This window comes from Dermochelys coriacea, chromosome 7 (assembly GCF_009764565.3).
Source record: "Dermochelys coriacea isolate rDerCor1 chromosome 7, rDerCor1.pri.v4, whole genome shotgun sequence".
NCBI classification, from domain to species: Eukaryota; Metazoa; Chordata; order Testudines; family Dermochelyidae; genus Dermochelys; species Dermochelys coriacea.
The window spans coordinates 37,745,778-37,767,431 of record NC_050074.1 but is presented as its reverse complement, the minus strand read 5'-3'; the positions used below and the strand labels follow the sequence as shown (position 1 = coordinate 37,767,431).

The following is a 21,654-nucleotide window of genomic DNA, read 5'->3' as shown; positions in this document are numbered from 1 at the left end:
TCAAAGGAGGGCACAAATATTTTCCCCCCCAGTGTGACCCTCTTTCAAAGGTACAGTAAGTTATACATATGTTACTCCCTCCAAGTGGTTCAGGAAAAAAATATTTCCAATTTAATAGAAAGTCAAAACAAATATACTCCACAGATGCTGAGTTGGGAAACAAAAAATTCTCACGCCCTGCCAACTCTACTATATTGAATGTATGCAGCAGGGATATACATTACAAGAATATACAAGTATGCATATTAGCAACAGGGATTGCCCACGAGTAGCTTCATAAAAAAAATGATCTGTATAATAATAGCACAGGATGTTCCTTATGAGTTGACTGAAAGATAGACACACTCATTTGCTCAAAGTCACCTAGAACAATGGTTCTTAAAGCCGGTCCGCCGCTTGTTCAGGGAAAGCCCCTGGCGGGCTGGATCGGTTTGTTTACCTACCACGTCCACAGGTTCGGCCGATCGCGGCTCCCACTGGCTGCGGTTTGCCGCTTCAGGACAATGAGGGCTGCGGGAAGTGGGAGCCGCGATCGGCTAAACCTGCGGACATGGCAGGTAAACAAACCAGTCCGGCTTGCCAGGGGCTTTCCCTGAACAAGCGGCGGACTGGCTTTGAGAACCACTGACCTAGAACGGTATTTTTAAAGTAGTGCCAACAAAATCACTACGGGGCTTTAGAGAAACACAATAAAATACTAATCCAGCAACACTCAACGTTTTTGAAAATCCCATCACACCAAGGGAACAAAAAATAATTTTAATAATCGGCATATTTTCTAAAAATTAGAGTAATTAACATTTCTGCTATATGGCAACGGCTGAAGCTTACTGGAGCCTGATGTGACAGAATGGATGATTTAAAAAAAAAAAAAAAATATTTTGAAGCACAATACAAGCAAAATGCCAAACAGGTTCTAAAGAATTCTGACTCTTTCAAACCTTTAGGTAAAGCAAATATTTTGCTGTCCCATCAAAACCATTTTTAAAAAAATGGCACTTGCAGGACTGACAGCAGCATTTGTTCTATGCTGGTAAACCATTCTCAGAAGTGAGCACTGAAAATAAGGAAACACATGACTCCCGCATCTCCATGGATAAAGAGATCAAGTACCCAAAGAAACTTACATGCTTTGGAACAACAAAGTACCTTTGACTAGACAATTAACTAATTAACCAAAGATTGCATGCATGCATATATACATCATATTTATTTGCAATTTCCCTTTGTTTTATTTTGATAATTTGCAAAATTATACCTAAAATAGTTTGAATCACATTCTCCCATTGACAAAACATTTTGAATTTACACACAAATGAGGCAGAATTAAAAAAATCATCAAGTATTTTTCTTACCATCCAGAGGATTGAACCGGAAGGCTGCTCCACCTGCTGAGATCCACTCCATCTGGATTTTACTGTTGCCAGACCAAAATCTCCTATTTTCACTGTGAGGCCTTCATGAAGAAATATATCTAAAAGATTGTTTAGGAACTTCTGCAGAAATTTTGTGTAAATCAGACTGGATTTTCTATCACCTTTACCAAATGGTTTAGTTTTTCTCACATGCCAGTCAGTGGACCAAGAGTTTTGCCCAGTTTCTGTATTTGCTCTGATTCATTTCATGCATTACCTCAATAGGTGGTAGTTAAAAACATTTTCCTAGCTTTGAGATGAATATAATCCCAAACATCTCCCCTTTCATTTTATTCATATTTTTTGCACCTACACTAGCATAACTAACACTCAGGGAAAATGCAAATATTTTAGCAGAGGGGCTGGAATAACTATATGAGATGGCTCAGTATTATTGTTTAGTGCACTAGCTACTCCTGGGGGAATTCTGCAGCAAAAATTAAGAATTCTGCACACAATATTTTCGAATTCTGAAAAATTCTGCATATTTTGTCAAAATAACACTATATAATCACACCAGTTTCAATTATTTTTGGTCATTTATTTCAAAAATATCATGTCTAACAATACAAACAAAAAAGATTCAGGAAATGTTTTTTGACAAATAGATTCCTTACTACGCATATTAATACAGAACTCGGTGTAATAATTCATTTAAAGTACAATACAAAACCATATTTCCAACACCCCTCAGAAGCAGTGCAAAGGCTTGGGGGAAGTCAGGGGTAACAGAAGAGCTATGGGAGAGGGAAGTAATTGCTGGGAAGGAGCCTGAGTGTGAACTTGGAGAGTGGTTGGGTTTGGGTGGGAAAAGCATGGAACAGGTTTTTATTTGGTTTTTTTTGGGGGGGAGGGGGCAGGGAGGGATTGTTAGGGAGCTTCCCCCATGCAGACCCTGGCTGACCCCTAGTGTCTCTCATTCAGTCAGACACATCTGCCCCTGTCCACATGTGTCCCTCCACCCCCACTCAGACACCCACTCCCCCCATCCCCATGTGTCCTTGCAACCCCTTGTCCACTTGTCCCTCCACCTCCAGACACTCTCTCCCCTCTATCCCCATGTGTCCCACTCAGCCATCCCCATCCCTATGTAGCTCCGCATCACCATGTGGCCCTGCTCCTCCCTCCCCCTCCATGGCCCTGCGCCTCCACTCCCATTCATCTCCCCAGTCTGTCCTCCCACATAAGCCCTTATGACCCAGTCTGATCCCTCCCCACCCCAGCATCACCATGAGGACTGTCTCCCGACATAGCCAGTCTCCTGACCTAGCCCGATAGGCACTGTGAAGAACGCAGGCTCTCTCTCTTCCCTAGCTGGCTGGGAGCAGCTGCTCTGTTCTAGTGCCAAGGCGCCCTCTGGTGTGCAAATGGTGGAACTGCAGCAACTTTCCAGCAGAAGCTTTTTTCTGCGCAAAAAATTAAAAATATGCACAGCTAATTAATTATGCACATGCAGTGGTGCAGAATTCCCCCAGGAGTAACTAGCCTTTCAGCTCTACCATAGCTAAGTTTAGATCATAACTCTCACAAAAGTTCATGTCTGTATCTGCGTATATACCCAAGTAGATGAATAAAGCACACAGTTTATCACAGAATTCAAAATAAATGGAAACATTTATCACTGGAAACAGAAACCAAATTAAACTCATCTATCTGGTGCTCATTGTTGGGGGTGTGTGCCAAGAAGCTTATTTAAGAATGTCACTCAATTGGGAGCTCTACAGTCTGTAGCATGGGATATAAACTTTATACAGTATACCAATCATTAACAGCTCCAATATGTTCTTTAATAGTGGTATTGTTCCAGAAGAAAAAACACTTCAAAATCTAATTCAAGAATTGATTAAAAAAATTCTAATATTCTGAAAGATTCTATAGATGTGTCAGAGAGAACTATCCCTTACTCTTCTTGTGATATCTAGTGAACTCGAGTGGAAAAGCAAATAAATTAATGATATAAAAGATAGTTGCAATTATAAATGTATCAATAGCAATTTTACACTTAAAATGATTAGTCTTTCATCCTCATTGAAAACATGAATACCCATTTGTTTACTGAACAACTGAAGTTATCTTTGTAGAAATTCTGCCATTGAAGAAAACAGTCCCCCCCCCCACATTCTGCTGAGGCAAGTTTGAGTTTGTATTTTGCAAATTTCAGTCAACATTCTGCTTGGTAATTTCAAAGCCAGAGACTTGCCTGAAGTTCATAAACCAGAGATTTGCCAGATATTCAGTTCATAAACTGAGCTAGAATAGAATATTTTTTTTAAATTACCTACACATAAGCCTCACATATCAAGAAAAGAAAAGTGACATGCAAAAGGAAACTGCAGAATCTTTATTTAGTATGAATTATTCAACAGGTACGCTTCTAGGAACATAATAGTCAAGTTCATTATACATTTTCCTTTCCCAATTTTAGAATCTAGAAGATTTTTGGCTCAGTTTCCACCAAAAGTCTCCATTTTTTTTTTTGTGTGTTTTTGGTCATCTAATCCCATGTGAAAGTAATCAAAAGAAGAGTCTAATTTCTGTCCTAAATTATCTTTTGAAGCTGGGGATATATTGGAAGTCAATTAGATTAGAATAGGCCAGGTTTCCATCCCAAGATTGCATATGAACACAGGTAAGAAAGACTAAGTGAATATATAAATATATATTCCATACATCCTTACCTGCCTGGGAAATGACTTCCTCTTGATCATGAAAGAACTGTTGTTTTTTTTTGTTTCGTTTTTTTAATTGTTGTAATCTTAACTAGGATGTTTCAACTTCACAGAAAGACCCTCAGAGTATTTATATTCAGTCATCAGTCTGATACCAATTTAAACAGTTAAAGGAAATTTGACTAAATTAGAGAAAGGATACTATTTGATTTCATGTCTCTGTGGATGATATTCTTTGCATGTAAATAGCTGTGAAAAAAATCGTTTTAAAAATATATCAATTGTTACATATATATTTATACTAATTTGGCAAACCAAATTTAGTCTAAATACATTTTTTTTTTTTTTTTTTTTTTTTTAAAAAAGCTACCTGAATAAATTATAATATTATTTCACTAAGTGTTTTAGGGCTATAGTTCAGCTTGTTCTAAACTTAAAACTTGGTGCTAAACTCCCTTTGGCTTCATAGCACATATTTAATTTTACCAGTCCACAAGACTAAAAAGAGAAAATAAACATTATTTCTGTACGTCCTCCATAAAGTTCTTTTTGTGCTTGTGCTCCATTTGCTGTTTATGTATCAACATTTGCCTTCAATAATGAGAAAAAATACTATAAGAACTGTGTCATTCCTTTCCACATGAATTGGTCACTATCTTTTCCTTTAGAACAGCCATAGAAAGGGATGCAACTCACCACTAATGTAAAATTATCTTTACCTAATATTGCATTCCATTAACCTACATCAACCCAAAATTACACTAGTGAGGTTGAAATCAGCTTAAAATTGTCTGCCGATAAACTAAAGGTTAAACTATATCTTCCAGCTTCTTCTCTGCAAAGCAAACCAAACATTGCACACATTGCTAATTAAAAATGTATTGAAAATTTGTGAACTGCCCCCATCTCTGAAAGGCTGTACGACAGTGTCATCTTGTGTCTCAGATTTAAGAGCAAGAAAGAAAAGATTATCTAAATCTCATGCAGCACCTTCAAGAATTTTTAGACTTGCTGTAATCTTCCTGCAACCCGTGCTGACAGATAATTATAAAGGCATACAGGCACCACTATAAATATATAAGAAACTGCAGGGATTTTCTATATTAATTTTTTTAGTTGCTTACAATTTGGTTTTAAAATTTATTCTGAGCCAAAATTTACACAAACTATCTGCCTAGCAAAAACTGTAAATATATTTCATTTTGTTTTTTAAATCAAATTAACTTCCTTAATTTTTATTACATAAAAGGTTACTAATTTAAGATACTTTTCTATATATAAAAATGGATCTGATTTTCGACAGAACCCACACAGGGAGACTAGGACTGACTAGGTAAGCATACTGGGACTGGGACGAGAAGCATGAGAAGCGTGGACTGGGTAGGCAAACAGAACAGACTGGGGACAAACAGAACAAACAGAGACAGCATAGGCACAGATTGGAGGGGATGGGGTAGAAGAGTCTGACTACTAGAAATAATTTCCTCCAGAACTCAGAACGCAGCCCAAGATTCCTGAGTCTCACCATTTCTTTGTTGTCAGCAAATATCTATGAAACCCTATGGCAAAGCCTGTGCTCCATCTCCTCTAGTGCTGGTGCACATAGAGGAGAACCTATTAGTTACTCCATTAGCTCAAGTGGCAGAGGTCTGAGTGGCAGATCTAAAAGTTCCACCGCTGCTAAGAACACACATGCGTATCAATATAACACCATATGGTGGACTTTGTTTTTCCAGTTTGCTTTTTTAAAAGCCTTGGAAAGTAGAAAAAACTACATTAGAAAAACATTAAGTTTGCAGAATCGGGCACTCAAACATTAGGAAATGCCAGAATTAAGATTTCCCATGCAACCTTAATTCAATTATCTTGTGCATATGCGTTAGGATACTGTCTTTGATTACATGATCACATACTATTTTTCTCCAGTTTGTGTAGAATACAAATGTACATTTTAAATTATATGATAGGAGGATTTTAAATTGTGTTTAAGAAGCTCTGAAACATTAAAATTTCTAGTATAATCTTTCATGAGCTACAGCTCACTTCATCGGATGCACGGAATGCATCCGATGAAGTGAGCTGTAGCTCACGAAAGCTTATGCTCAAAATATATTTGTTAGTCTCCAAGGTGCCACAAGTACTCCTTTTCTTTTTGCGAATACAGACTAACAGGGCTGCTACTCTGAAACCTGTCATTAAAATTTCTGAAATGTTATTCAGACTTTCAGTCCCCAATCAACATTATCTTCCCTAATAATTTGTATACAGTAGAACCTCAGAGTTATGAACTGACCAGTCAACCACACCCCCCTCAATTGGAACCGGAAGTACACAATCAAGCAGCAGCGACCTAAAACAAAAGAAGAGCAAATACAGTAGAGTATTGTGTTAAACGTAAATTACTAAAAAAAAAATAAAAGGGAAAGCAGCATTTTTCTTCTACGTAGTAAAATTTCAAAGCTGTATTAAGTCAATGTTCAATTGAAAATTTCTGAAAGAACCACCATAACATTTTGTTCAAAGTTACGAACAACTTCCATTCCTGAACTGTTCATAACTCTGATGTTCTACTGTAACTCTTCGAGGTTTGGTACCATGTTAATATCTATTACACATTAGGACAATGTTTCTTTTATATATTAGTTGCTCCTGAAGAAGATTGGCAGATCAGAATAGACAATTTCTAATTCTACTCACTCCATTCCTTGTGCTGTCTGTCGGGCAATATCAATGAGCTGAAACATTTGGAACTTGGTCTCTTGTACATGCAGGTGCTTATACAGACTGCTCCCTTCACACCACTGTGTAACAATAGCCAGATTATCTTTAGTCATGTAGCCCATGAACAGCAAAATATTAACATGCCGGGTCTTCCTAATGGAAGAAGTAGAAAGGAAAAGAACAAACATCTTCTTTTAAACATTTGTAAAGTTCCCTGAAATGTATTCTTGGCTAAGGAGACAAAGTATTTAGATCTAGAGTTTATCAAAATTATTTGAGGAGCATGTGGATGCATGTGTGCAAGATGTTACTTTTAGAAAACAACATACAACAATTACCGCTTAAAAACAGGAAAGTTAGCAGGCATGTTTAAAAAAAACCCCACCAATTATTAACTTTAAAAAGTTTCTTAGTTTCAAGGAAGAAATTTCGGAGTCCAAGTAAAGACAGATTAATACAATACTTAAGTATAACGTGACAGAATCAAACTACTACAGCTTCCGTAAAGGCAAATTATCCCTCTCTTCTACGTTAAAGTACTTTGGAAAAGTTAAATGCAATGGTATCAAAAGGTCAAGCTGCAGTTTGCAGATGACATCAAATTGTTCTAGTTCACAGAAAAGACTATACAGACATGAGAAAATGACAGTTTTAAATACAGTGGAGCATTACGCAGCATGATGGCAGACAAATTTAACTTCATAGTGTAAAATAATTAAATGGAGACAAAAAAAAGCTATTCCCAAACACATAAAATGGCTCTTAATTACAGGGTTTCTATTTCATCATTATGGATAGACCAATGATATTAGACACTGCATAGGCAGTAATTAAAGCAAAGTGGTTTCCTGAGTTGAACAGGGAAATGGATTTGAAAAGTACAGAAAATATTATGACATTATATAAAAAGGCACACCTTCATCTCAAATATTCTGTCAAGTATCAATCAACTTACCTAAAAGTGATGAGATTCAAGAGTTCCAGAAATGGCAACAAAATTATGGCAAGGTTCATATATGACAAGGGATTACAAATGTTAATACTATTTAGCTTAGAAAGAAGAGTATAAGGGATAATGAATGAGGTACTGAAAATTATAAAGGTCTCAAAACTGATCAGTACCTCTATTATCCTGCATCATGTGATAAGATGGCACTCAAAAGGCAGTAAATTTACAGTCCATAGCTGGAAACACTGTACCACATACTGTACAGAAAATTCAGTAAATATAAAATTATGCAAGTCCATGTTATCAGCTCACCTTAATACAGCCACTTCATTTCTGAAGGCCTGAAACTGTTCTGGGGTTGGATTTACAACCTTTAATATCTTCACTGCTACATCTCCTGCAAATACATTTAACACAATGTTGTTGATAACCTTTATAACAGTCTTTTAGAGCAGCGTTATCACCTCTACACTTAAAAATTCTGAAGTTTCTGCACAATACACCTTTGGTAATTTGTACACAGAGAGGTCCACGGACAAAGCAGACTTTTGTATTTTCATACAATTCATTTGGTGGAGATGGTATCAGGTAAATTGTTTTTCTAAATAAGAGCTATTTGGGGAGAAATGCACATTGTTTCAAGCACTGTATCCACTGTATTCAATAGATTTCTGTCAGGAACCCAAATTCTCATGTCTCTTCCCTCTTCCCAGTTTTAGTACAGAGAAGTTAATAGAATTAGACTTTTATTCCCTCAAAATTAATGTCTAGAGGACAGCAAAACAAACCATGATTTTAATGTTTGAATTACAGAATTAGTGGACAAAGAGTAATAGTGCATCAGTTCTTTAACCATTTGATACAGCATATTGCAAAACATTACTTGAAAAGCGAATTCAAATTAACTTGAATGTTTGGATTCTGCACCTGCTGCAGGAATATAAACAAAGACCAAAGTTAAGCAGCAATTTAGTTTATGTATGGGAAGACTGATATCCAGGGTCAGCTGTTTATAATTGTATTACCTGGGTAAACAAAGAGGGAGAGAAATATGATTCAAGAAAGTACAATAATAATGGTATGAAGCTGAGCAAATGAATGTAAGGAGGAATTTTTAAAGCAGGGACCATCAGTCCCTCCAGGGAAGTAGTGAAAGTTACACTCATTTAACATTAGACTGTACATTGCACATTAGAATATGCTGGAGGGAATAATCTTGTATTGGCAGGGCCTCATGATGGTGAGAATGGTTGTAATCCTCTTGTCAAATAGAACTGCATGAAGCTGGCTGGGCTAATCTGTACATAAGTAAACCTAAGGACCTGCCTGATGATAGGCCTGTTTACAGCACCTCACACAATTTTAAGGTTACTCCTATTTAACATTGTCAAACCACCTACATTAAACAAAGCCCTAACAGGCACAGGCTTATCTGCAATCATAATGGCAAATTAACGATTTTTCCAAGATGGTCTCTCCTACCTTTAGAAAAAGATTAATCTCCAAAAGTTCTGACCAGTTCTTTGAGGAAAAGACTCCACAATCCTTTTAGCTACCCAGCAGGTGTTCCATATATAGAAATGGATATTAATAGTATTTTTCATGTTCTGTGTGTTATTTTAAATCACCATTATTATTTGTATTATTGTAGTGACCAGAAGCCCCACCTGGGACTGGGGCTCCATTCTGCTAAATGCTATACAAACATATAGGAAGAGTCTTGCTGGTCTGAGGAGCCTTCAATCTAGAAATAAATACATAAAAGGAAGGGGGAAAGGGATACAAACATGGGCTAGCCCCCAGCACCTCCCCTTGTACCCAAGGCTCTGCCCCCCTCCCACACCGGAGCCCAGAGCACCCCAACTGCATCCTCTGGTCTTAGCACCAGGTGTCAGTGCTCCCGACGGCCAGGCAGGGCAGCCAACCCCAGTGCTCCGGTCGATGAGGCAACAGCATTCCCGGCCCTGACTCCTCCCTATAGGAGACATGCCAGCCAGCCCCAGCCAACCTCCAAGTCAGAGCACTCTGGGAACCACAGAATGGGGCCTGGGTTGTGTGCAGAGTGTGGGCAAGGCAACACTAGACTGTTTGGGAAGGCACAGCCTACCCCCGCCTATGATACCCGCTGCCCATGAATTCAACACAAGAAAAGTAATCCATGTACCCAAAACCACCCGTGACAATGTTTTTGCCCTATCACGCATTGGGAGCTTAGACCTGAATTCCAATGGGCAGTGAGGACTGCGGGATAGCTACCCACAGTGCACCACTCCATGAGTCGATGCTAGCTATGGTATTGAGGATGCACTCTGCCAACCTAATGCGCTTAGTGGGGCCATGCACGAGATGGGGAAAAAAGGGGATAAGGGAATTATGGAGGCAAGCAGAAGCCCGGAATGCAGCATCCCCTCAGCAACAGCTAGGGCTCCCCCCGTTAAGCAGGCCCATTGAACTCTCATCCTGACAAGCACTACCCCACTACACCTAGACCCCCAAGTGTCCACCCCCAGACCTTCACCCACTGAGCCCCAACCAGCTTCACCAGGACCCCCACTACATCAAGGCCCACTCCCCCAGCACCCAGACCTGCCCCCAAGCTCCCCACACCCAGACCCACCCCCGCTGAGCCCCATCTCCCCACACCCAGACACCCCCGCTGAGCCCCAATCACATTCACCTGGATCCCCTGCAAACTCCCATTGCACCTGCACCCAGAACCCCCCCAAAAGAGCCCCTGTGCATCCAGATCTCCTGCTCAGCTGCCTGCACCCAGATTGTCCCACCCAAACCTCTCACCCCATACCTGGATCCCCCCCATACTAAGCTCCCTCCATACTGGGATCCTGCTGGGCTGCATCTGCCTACCCACACCTGGTGCACAGAATCCATAGGTTGGGATGGAGAGTGCATCTATTGTTCTGCAACAGGAGGTGAGGAGTGACTGGAAGAGTCATCGGTGGACATAATGCCAGCTGTTACAGGTAAGGGTACCACGTCTGGGCTATGTGGACGCAATCAGTATGATGTTTGCTTTTTCTCTTTTCATTTTCAACTGGATTTTCAGTAATAGAAGGAATGGGGGAAAGGCATAAAGAAGACCCTTGTCCCATAGGAGGAGGAGTGCGTCTCTCGGAGTGTCATCCAATCCCCACTCTGGAGCAATACTGTGGACATTTCTTGTTCCAGTAAGTAGCGAACAGGTCTATTACCAATGTCCCCAATTGTCAGAATGTGTCAGAGTACCACCAAATCTATCTCTCATTAGTGGTCGGCATGGGAATTTGTGGCTGAGACTGTCCACCGTCATGTTGCATACTCCTGGTAGTAAACCGCTGATGTTAAGATATTGTGGGAGAAGCATCAGTACCATAGTTTTAATGCCTCTACGCACAGGGAATGAGACCTGGTGCCTCCCTGTCAGTTTATGTAATACATGCAGACCATAGAGTTCATTATGACCCGTGTGTGTGTGTTTTTCATCAGCGGGAGGAAGTGAACGCACACATTTCCGACTGCTCTGAGTTTGAGCAGGTTGATGTGGAGGCATGCCTCAGCTGGAGACCATTTGCCCTGTATTGTGTGACCATTGAGATGCGCACCCCATCCTAAGCGAGATGCATCAGTAGGCAGGAGTAGAGATGGAGAAGACTGAACAAATGGGATTCCCTTACAGACATTTACTGGGTCCTTCTATCAGTCTACGGATTGCTTGACTCTGGTAGACATAGAAGTTTGCTTATGTTTGCTCTGTTTGGCCTGTAAACCGAACCGAACAATGCTTGGAGGCATCTTGTGTAGTCTGGCACGAGCAATAACCAATGTGCTCATGGCCATGTGCCCCAGGAGCTGAAGGCAATATTTGGTCAAAATCTGGGGACTGGATTGTGCTGTCTCTATCAACAAGGAGTGAGACTGGAATCCGTGATGAGGGAGAATGCCTTCACCTGTATTGGTGTTAAAAGTTGACTTTTGTTTGTTGATCTCTAGGCCCAGATTCTGAAACAGGTCCAGTGTGGTGTGAGTGACTGGTTGGACTTCTGTGAACGACCATGCCCTGAGAAGGTAAGGATAAGTCCAGATAAGGATAAATCACAATGCCTTGAGAGCATAAGTGGGCTGCCACTAGCGAGGACCTTGGAGAATACCCTGGGGGCCAATGAGCGGCCAAAAGGGAGTACTCTGTACTGATAGTAGTCCTGACCTAGCATGAATCTGAGGTAACATCTGTGACTAGGTATGATGATGATGTGGAAGTATGCATCCTGAAGGCTGAGGGCCGAGAACCAGCCTCCTTTCTCTAATGCTGGAATGATCATTGACAGAATAACCACCTTGAACTTCTGTGCTTTGAGGAGATGGTTTACCCCTCGGCATAGCAGACTCTCGTGAGAAAGGTCCCTGAAGAGGGACAGGGAAGGTTGTTTGGGAGGGGTGAAGGAGGAAAAAATGGATGGTGTATACATTCTGGATGATCTCAGGACCCACTTGTCAGAGGTTATCCATTCCCAGGTGCTGCGGAACAGGATAAGGTTGTCTCCGAAGGGATGGGCAAGGCTTTCCACCATGAGATGGCAACGAGAGAGTGTTCTATGGGCACCTCAACCAACTCGTCAAAACTGCTGCTTCAAAGTGGAGGGCTGAGATGCAGTTGGTTGGGGTCACGATTGTTTTTGTCTGGGGAACCTCTGCTTCCTCTGTGGCTCCAAAGATTTTTGTGACAGATACCAAGATGTGTACTGTGATGATCAAGACTTGAACGGTGGTTGAGAACTGTACTTTCTTTTGTCGGCGGGAGTAGAAATCCCAAGGGATTGAAGAGTTGCCCTAGAATCCTTCAGTGTGTGGAAGAATTTAGCAAATACTTCATCTCTTCCAAAAAGGAGGTCATCTACCATAGCGTGGACTTCTCTAGGGAAGCCAGACTAATGAAGCCACAAAGGCTGTCTCATCACCACCGCCACTGAAATTGATCATGCCACTGTGTCAGCCGCATCTAGTGCAGACTGGAGGGATGTCTTAGCCACCAGTTGGCCCTCGTTAACTATGGCCTTGAATTGGTCCTTATGAGAGTCAGGGAGTGCTCAATATGGGAACTGAGTTTTGTGTAGTTCTGATAGTCCTATTTTGCTAACAAGGCTTAGTAGTCAGCTACACGGAAGTGGAGGGCAGCTGATTAGTATGCCTTCCTGCTGAACACATCCGAACATTTCCAGTCCGGATCATAAGGGATGGATTTAAACTGGTGCTGGTGGCCCTTAGCTTCGGAGCTGTTGGTACCAATGATATTGATGGAGCCAGGGATTGTTTTCAGCTTCATTGGGACTTGCTATGGGACTCACAGACCTTCTCTTAGTGGTCTTGTGTGACTGTCATCTCTCTGGGCTCATCTCCCTTCGAAGTAGAAGGCTGCGGAGAGAGCTCCCACCAGGACTTTGGCCGTTGAAGGGCCAAATCAATGAGAAGGAGTTTGAGCCTTACTGCTCTATCTTTCCTGGACCTGGGCTTCAGTTGTTGGCACAAGTCACACTTTTGTGCTCCCCCCTCCCCCAACTGAGGAACATTTTGAAGTACTCTTGTCCGGGGGGGGGGGTCCCCGCCACCAGGGTTGGCGGGAGGCAAACCTTTCTTCTTTTTTTTAGGCACAGCCCAATAAAATGTAAACAAAGTAACAAAGAAAAAGATTTTAAAGGAAGCTAAAATTAGCAAACCTAAAGAGAGTTAATGAGCTGCAAACACCTCTAACTCCATCTCTAGCCAGGGATGGTTGAGAAGGAACTAAGGAGGGTTGCCTGCACATGCTGGCTAGCCTCATGGCAGGTGAGCAGCAGCACATGTGCAGGCAGGAGTGACTGCTACCGAAGTTCTCTGATCAGCAGCTTAGATGCACACACACTCCTACAGTGGAACACCAAGAGGCATACTACTCGAAGAAGGGAAAATTACTCAGGGACACCAAAACAAAGTAAATAACTGGCAATTACTTATATGACCCTCACATTAAAAAAATGCCAGAAATTTTTAACCATCTTTCTCTCCTTCCCTTCTCATTTACCAGAATGTCATCCTAGCCTTCATCCACTTTGGTTTAATCATCACTGTTTTAAGTTTTTGCTTTTAAAAACTACTAAGATCCTCCCTGCTTGTCAGTATTAGATAAAAGGGACCTATCAGAAAACCTTTATGAAGGTTTAGCTTACAGGTGGGTTTTTTTAGGATATACTTTAAACATTACAGATGAAACTTATTCTGATATGTGGCACATGAACTGAATAAATGATGGGTACCAACTGTTTCATCTATAGCAAATTATGTCAAAAAGCATGAGGAATATACAAACGGGTAATTCAAATACCAAAGGTATTAACCCCATAATTTAATAAAAACAGTTACTCATCTTCTTGTAACCGTTGTTCTTCAAGATGTGGTGTTCATGTTGATTCCAATCAGGTGTGCTCACACACCGCAGGCACAGTTATCAGAAAGTTTTCCCTTAGCAGCTCCCGTTGGATCGGCTGTGGAGCCCCTAGAGTGGCGCCTCCATGGCATTCAATATATGGCCTTGCCAACTCAACTCCCCTTCAGTTCCTTCTTGCTGGCTACTCCAACAGAGGGGAACGAGGGTGGGTACTGGAATGAACGTGAACACATCTTGAAAAACAGTTACAAGGTGAGTAACTGTTTTTCTTCGAGTGCTTGCTCACATCAATTCCAGTCAAGTGACTCCCAAGCTGTACCCCAGAGGTGGGGTCAGAGTTCAGGAACCATTGATTGGAGCAGGTTTTCGCCTGCTGTTCCTGCCCCTTCATCTATAAAAATCCTGCCTTGGCCAAGAGGGATATGAGCGTTATTGTTGTGGTTGGGGCTTAAAGTGCTTGCGTAGGGTTGCTGGTGTATGCATTCCCAACAACTTCATGGTCGCCCTGGAGTTTTTCCAGCTGTGCAGCTTGGAGTCTGTCTGCTCCTAGAAGAGCCCCACATCCTCGAAGGGAAAGTCCTGCAGGGTTTGCTGCACTTCCAGGGATAGCCCAGATGTTTGAAGCCATGATGTTCTCCTCATGGCTATGCTTGAGGAGAGGGTACAGGCGGTCGAATCCACCAAGTCTAGTGACGCCTGTAGAGAGGTCCGTGCTACTGCCTTCCTTTCCTCTACAATGGCAGAGAATTCAGCCTTAGAGTCTGCAGGGATCAGCTCTTTGAACTTCAACCTGGAGGTCCATGAATTGAAGTTATACCTACTGAGAATAGTTTGCTGGTTAGCTATCCTCAGCTGGAGGCCCTTCCCCCCAACGTGGCATAGACCTTTCTACTGAATAGGTCAATCCTTTTTGCCTCTTTAGGCTTGGGGGGTAGTCCTTGCTGTTCCTGACACTCTCTCTCATTAACCGCCGACACCACCAGAGAGCATGGCTGTGGGTGTGAGAATAAGTATTCACAGCCCTTGGAAGGGACAAGGTATTTGCGCTCCACTCCCCTGGCAATCAGAGGAATTCAGGCTGGGGTCTGCCACAGGGTCTTTATGTTGTTTTGATCAAAGGAAGAGCTACCTGTGATGGACCTTTGGAATTGAGAATATCCCCATGGGGTCCTCGGCCTCGACCAGCTCCTCTCCGCTTGCAACCTCAATTAGCAGGCAATCCGCGTAAGGAGGTCCTGATGTGTCCTGTGGTCAATCGGAGGGCGGCCCAAAGCGGACGCCTCTACCACAGCTTCATCAGGGGAAGAGGACAAGGTGGCCAGAGGAGGTACCGGGTCCTCCTGCCCCTCCGGCTCCCTGACCTCCTCTTGGTTAGTGCACCACCCCTGCGGTGGTTACAGCCTGCAGGGCTGTAGCCTCACTCTGCAGCTGGTCCTGTGCTGGAGTGGCCTCTGCCTCGACCAGAGCCTGAAGGGGCGGTTGGGACACAGTGGCCTTGGAGCCATGAGGTGTAGGACTGTCAAGTTGTACTGGGCTACTATCCCTGGGTGCGATGCCTGAAAGTGCCGGTGCCAAGGGTCTTGTGCTAGAGTCCTTCCTCGGCATCATGTCGCGCACGGATGCCAGAGCACTCTGTACAGACGCACAGGGTGCCAGTGCCCGGAGGTCCGCAGCCAGTTGTGGGCGTAGAGCAGATTCCATTAACAGTTGCTTTAGGTGGAAATCATGCTCCTTTTTGGTTCTTGGCCAAAAAGCCCTGCAGATTTTGCACCTGTCCATTTGGTGCGCTTCCCGCAGACACTTTAAACAAGAGTCGTGTGGGTCAATGATGGGCATAGGCTTACTACAAGCACTGCATGGCTTAAAGCCATAAGCTTGCGGCATGCCCCGGAGCCCGAGGAGGATTAGGGATTGGGGAGAGACCCCGCTCCCAATCTACTATCTAAACCAGGGGTCGACAAACTTTTTGGACCAAGGACCACATCGGGGTTGCGAAATAGTATGGAGAGCCGGGTAGGAAAGGCTGTGCCTCCCCAAACAGCCTGGCCTCCGCCCCCTATCTGCCTCCTCCCCTTCCCACCCTCTGACTGCCCCCCTCAGAATGCACAAACCATCCAATCTCCCCTGCTCCTTGTCCCCTGACCGCCCCCTCCCGGGACCCCCGCCCCCTAATCACCCTCTCCGGGACCCCAGCCCCTATCCAATCCCCTGCCCCCACTCCTGTCTGCCCTGACCCGTATCCACCCGCCCCCCCGCCACCTAATACGCCCCATGGAACTCCCACGCCTATCCAATACCACCATTCCCAACCACCCCCCCAAAAAACCTCCGCCCCATCCAACCACCTCTTGCTCCCTGTTCCCTGACTGCCTCCCATCCAACCCCCCCGCTTCCCACCCCCTTTCCATGCCGCTCAGTGTGGCAGGACTAGCAGCCACAAAGCCATGACGCCCAGAGCGCTGGTGACACAGCGAGCTGAGGCTGTGTGGGAGGGAGACAGCAGGGGAGGGGCTGGGGTCTAGCCTCCCTGGCCGGGAGCTCAAGGGCCAGGCAGGACAGTCCCACGGGCCTTAGTTTGCCCACCTCTGATCTAAACTATCCATACTAAATTAACTACAACACTAACTAGAAACTCTAATGACTAAAAGCAGAACATTAAGGGAGCACTTGCTGAGCCAGCGAGCACTGTTCCAACGGCCGTCACAGATGGTAAGAAGGAACTGAAAGGGAATCGGGTTGGCAGGGTCATATATTGAGTGCCATGAAGGCACCACTCCAGGGGCTCCACAGCCGACCCGACAGGAGCTGCTAAAGGAAAACTTTCCGACAACCATGAACGTGACACGCGTACACCTGATTGGAACTGACGTGAACAAGCACTTGAAGAACTACAACATTCTAATTTTTTCCCCATCATTAACTATAGCGAGCTTAAAAAATACTAGTGTTCTCACTGAGACTAGACTTCAGTTATCTTCCAATGTACTCATTTTAATCACTGCAGACATCCCTTTAATTTCTGTTTGCCATTCATTTGGAATCTGATTCAGAAAACACACTGATGGTAAGAAAAGGAGTACTTGTGGCACCTTAGAGAGACTAACAAATTTATTTATTACCCTCTGATCCCACTGAGGGTTACCAAAAGAAACTACACCATTTGCTCAAGAAACTCCCTGAAAAAGCACAAGAACAAATCCGCACAGACACACCCCTGGAACCCCGACCTGGGGTATTCTATCTGCTACCCAAGATCCATAAACCTGGAAATCCTGGACGCCCCATCATCTCAGGCATTGGCACCCTGACAGCAGGATTGTCTGGCTATGTAGACTCCCTCCTCAGGCTCTACGCTATCAGCTATCTTCGAGACACCACTGACTTCCTGAGGAAACTACAGTCCATCGGTGATCTTCCTGAAAACACCGTCTTGGCCACTATGGATGTAGAAGCCCTCTACACCAACATTCCACACGAAGATGGACTACAAGCCATCAGGAACAGTATCCCCGATAATGTCACGGCAAACTTGGTGGCTAAACTTTGTGACTTTGTCCTCACTCATAACTATTTCACATTTGGGGACAATGTATACCTTCAAATTAGCGGCACTGCGATGGGTACCTGCATGGCCCCACAGTATGCCAACATTTTTATGGCTGACTTAGAACAACACTTCCTCAGCTCTCGTCCCCTAATGCCCCTACTCTACTTGCGCTACATTGATGACATCATCATCTGGACCCATGGAAAAGAAGCCCTTGAGGAATTCCACCATGATTTCAACAATTTCCATCCCACCATCAACCTCAGCCTGGACCAGTCCACACAAGAGATCCACTTCCTGGACACAATGGTGCTAATAAGCGATGCTCACATCACCATCACCCTTTACCGGAAACCTACTGACAGCTATACTTACCTACATGCCTCCAGCTTTATCCAGACCACACCACACGATCCACTTTCAAAGCTCTACAATACAACCGCATTTGCTCCAACCCCTCAGACAGAGAAACACACACCTACAAGATCTCTATCAAGCATCTCTATCAGACAGCTGCAGCGGCACAGGAGCTAGCAAACAGAGCTCTAAACAGGGGAGTTTGAGTGGGAGTTCTGTTGGAGGAGAAGGTAGTTGTACTTGGTTTTGTATTTTTAGTATTTGTATTTGTGTGTGTGTAGGGGTTTTGTGCTGGGAGAGCAGCTGAGCCTGATTAGGGGGTGGGGCTTTGTGCTGAGAGAGCAGCTGAGCCCTGCCTAGGGGGTGGGGCTTCTGACGAGGGGCCCTATAAAGGTAGCCAGCCAGTCAGGCAGCGGCACAGGAGCTAGCAAAAAGAGCTCTAAACAGGGGAGTTTGAGTGGGAGTTTGGAAGGGGAGATTGTATTGTGCTTGTTTGGGGTTTGCTTTTGCTGGGGGGGGTGGTCTTTTTGGTGTGGCTTGTGTTTCCCAGATTAACAGGACTTAGGTGGGAAGGAGATGACAGATACAGAGGCAGCTGTGGGAGTGACTCCTGCAGTGAAAGACACATTGAGGATGACTGGATGTGGAAGCTGTGGTATTTACATGATCCTGGAGGGGGGAACCGGTAAGAGTTTTGTCTGCATGAAATGCCGTCTGATAGAGCTGATGGAGGAAAAGATCCGAGGTTTGGAGATGCAGGTGGAAAGTCTGGTTGAGTTTAGGAAGGGGTTTGAGCAGATGATGGAGCAAAGATATGAGGTATCTGAAGGGAAAAGCTCAGACTCGCAGATGGAAGCAGGGCTGGGGAATTTTGAGGGGAGACTGGATGAGGAAAGTGGTCAGTGGAAACATGTGACTCAAAGAACCAGGCAGAGAAAAAGACGGGCTAGTGAAGGAGAAATAGAGCTTAGGAACAGGTTTGCAGAGTTGGAAAATGAAGAAGGGGCTCAGCAGGTAGTCGCTGAAGGTGGAAGGGTAAGGAAGAAGAGAAGAGAGGCTAGCCCTATAGAAAAAGGGGAAGAGTCAAGGGAGACTACACCAAATATGAGCCCCAGGAGGATACAGGATGGGTTGAAGAGGATTGTAAGGGAAAATAGGAATGGAAAGAACTTGCAGCCAGAGGGAACAGGGGAGAGACTGGAGAATAGCACTGTCACCAGGAAAAGGCAGGTCTATGTGATCGGGGACTCTTTATTGAGAAGAATAGACAGGCCTGTAACTAGAACTGATCCTGAGAATAGAAGGGTGTGCTGTCTTCCGGGTGCTAAGATACGGGATGTAGACCTGAGGTTGAAAAGGATCCTCAAGGGAGCGGGAAAGAATCCCCTAATTATCCTTCATGTGGGAACAAATGATACAGCCAGATTCTCGCTGGAAAGTATCAAGGGAGACTATGCTAGGCTGGGGAAGACACTTAAGGAAATTGAGACTCAGGTGATCTTTAGCAGGATCCTTCCTGTTCCTAGAGAAGGGCAACAGAGGTCTGACAAGATTATGACTGACAACAGATGGCTTAGGCAGTGGTGCTATAAGGAGGGCTTTGGGATGTATGGCCACTGGGAGGCATTCACGGACAGAGGTCAGTTCTCTCGGGATGGACTTCATCTGAGTAGGGAAGGAAATAGACTTCTAGGATCGAGGCTGGCACAACTGATAGAGAGCTTTAAACTAGGAATTGGGGGGAGATGGATGGGAGATGTCCAGAAAATCTCCACGCCAGATTTCAGCATTGAGAGGGAAGAAGATGAAGTAAGAAAGGATACAGTCACGGGTAGGAGAATGTATATAAGGAGCGAGGGCGGTGTGGATACTAGTCTAATAGGTTATACTGGCTGTAGAATGACTGTGCCTAATAGGATACAAAATGTGAGCGAGGCCAAACAGCAAAAATTAAGATGTTTGTACACCAATGCGAGGAGTCTAGGTAACAAAATGGAGGAACTAGAGCTACTGGTGCAGGAAGTGAAACCAGATATTATAGGGATAACAGAAACATGGTGGAATAGTAGTCATGACTGGACTACAGGTATTGAAGGGTATGTGCTGTTTAGGAAAGACAGAAACAAAGGTAAAGGGGGTGGAGTAGCATTGTATATCAACGATGAGTTAGAATGTAAAGAAATAAGAAGCGATGCAATGGATAAGAGAGTCCGTCTGGGCAAAAATTACATTGGGGAAGAAAACTAGTAAAGCCTCTCCTACGATAGTGCTTGGGGTGTGCTATAGACCTCCGGGATCTAATTTGGATATGGATAGAGCCCTTTTTAATGTCTTTAATCAAGTAAATACTAATGGAAACTGCGTGATCATGGGAGACTTTAACTTCCCAGATATAGACTGGAGGACCAGTGCTAATAATAATAATAGGGCTCAGATTTTCCTAGATGCGATAGCTGATAGATTCCTTCATCAAGTAGTTGCTGAACCGACTAGAGGGGATGCCATTTTAGATTTAATTTTGGTGAGTAGCGAGGACCTCATAGAAGAAATGGTTGTAGGGGACAATCTTGGCTCAAGTGATCATGAGCTAATTCAGTTCAAACTAAATGGAAGGATTAACAAAAATAAATCTGCAACTAGGGTTTTTGATTTCAAAAGGGCTGACTTTCAAAAATTAAGGAAATTAGTTAGCGAAGTGGATTGGACTGAAGAATTTATGGATGGATCTAAAGGTAGGAGGAGGCCTGGGATTACTTTAAATCAAAACTGCAGAAGCTATCGGAAGCCTGTATCCCAAGAAAGGGGAAAAAATTCATAGGAAGGAGTTGTAGACCAAGCTGGATGAGCAAGCATCTTAGAGAGGTGATTATGAAGAAGCAGAAAGCATACAGGGAGTGGAAGATGGGAGGGATCAGCAAGGAAAGCTACCTAATTGAGGTCAGAAGATGTAGGGATAAAGTTAGAGAGGCTAAAAGTCGAGTAGAGTTAGACCTTGCAAAGGGAATTAAAACCAATAGTAAAAGGTTCTATAGCCATATAAATAAGAAGAAAACTAAGAAGGAAGAAGTGGGGCCGCTTAACACTGAGGATGGAGCGGAGGTTAAAGATAATCCAGGCATGGCCCAATATCTAAACAAATACTTTGCCTCAGTCTTTAATAAGGCTAAAGAGGATCTTGGGGATAATGGTAGCATGACAAATGGGAAGGAGGATATAGAGGTAGATATTACCATATCAGAGATAGAAGCGAAACTGAAACAGCTTAATGGGACTAAATCGGGGGGCCCAGATAATCTTCATCCAAGAATATTAAAGGAATTGGCACCTGAAATTGCAAGCCCATTAGCAAGAATTTTTAATGAATCTGTAAACTCAGGAATAGTACCGAATGATTGGAGAATTGCTAATATAGTTCCTATTTTTAAGAAAGGAAAAAAAAAGTGATCCGGGTAACTACAGGCCAGTTAGTTTGACATCTGTAGTATGCAAGGTCCTGGAAAAAATTTTGAAGGAGAAATTAGTTAAGGACATTGAAGTCAATGGTAAATGGGACAAAATACAACATGGTTTTACAAAAGGTA

General features: G+C 43.5%; 1 protein-coding gene across 32 annotated transcripts in view; it reads right to left on the bottom strand.

Moving 5' to 3' along the window:
* The window catches only part of RAF1 (Raf-1 proto-oncogene, serine/threonine kinase), a 93,316-nt gene that overhangs the window by 15,369 nt on the left and 56,293 nt on the right, over window positions 1-21,654 (bottom strand). For all 32 annotated transcript variants that reach the window (XM_038408207.2, XM_038408205.2, XM_038408209.1 and 29 more), the window contains 4 exons: window positions 8,067-8,151; window positions 6,782-6,958; window positions 4,287-4,333; window positions 1,356-1,474 (listed from right to left, as the gene is read on the bottom strand). In XM_038408207.2, the coding sequence (XP_038264135.1) occupies window positions 1,356-1,474; window positions 4,287-4,333; window positions 6,782-6,958; window positions 8,067-8,151 (428 nt within the window). The remainder of the gene's footprint in view (window positions 1-1,355; window positions 1,475-4,286; window positions 4,334-6,781; window positions 6,959-8,066; window positions 8,152-21,654) is intronic.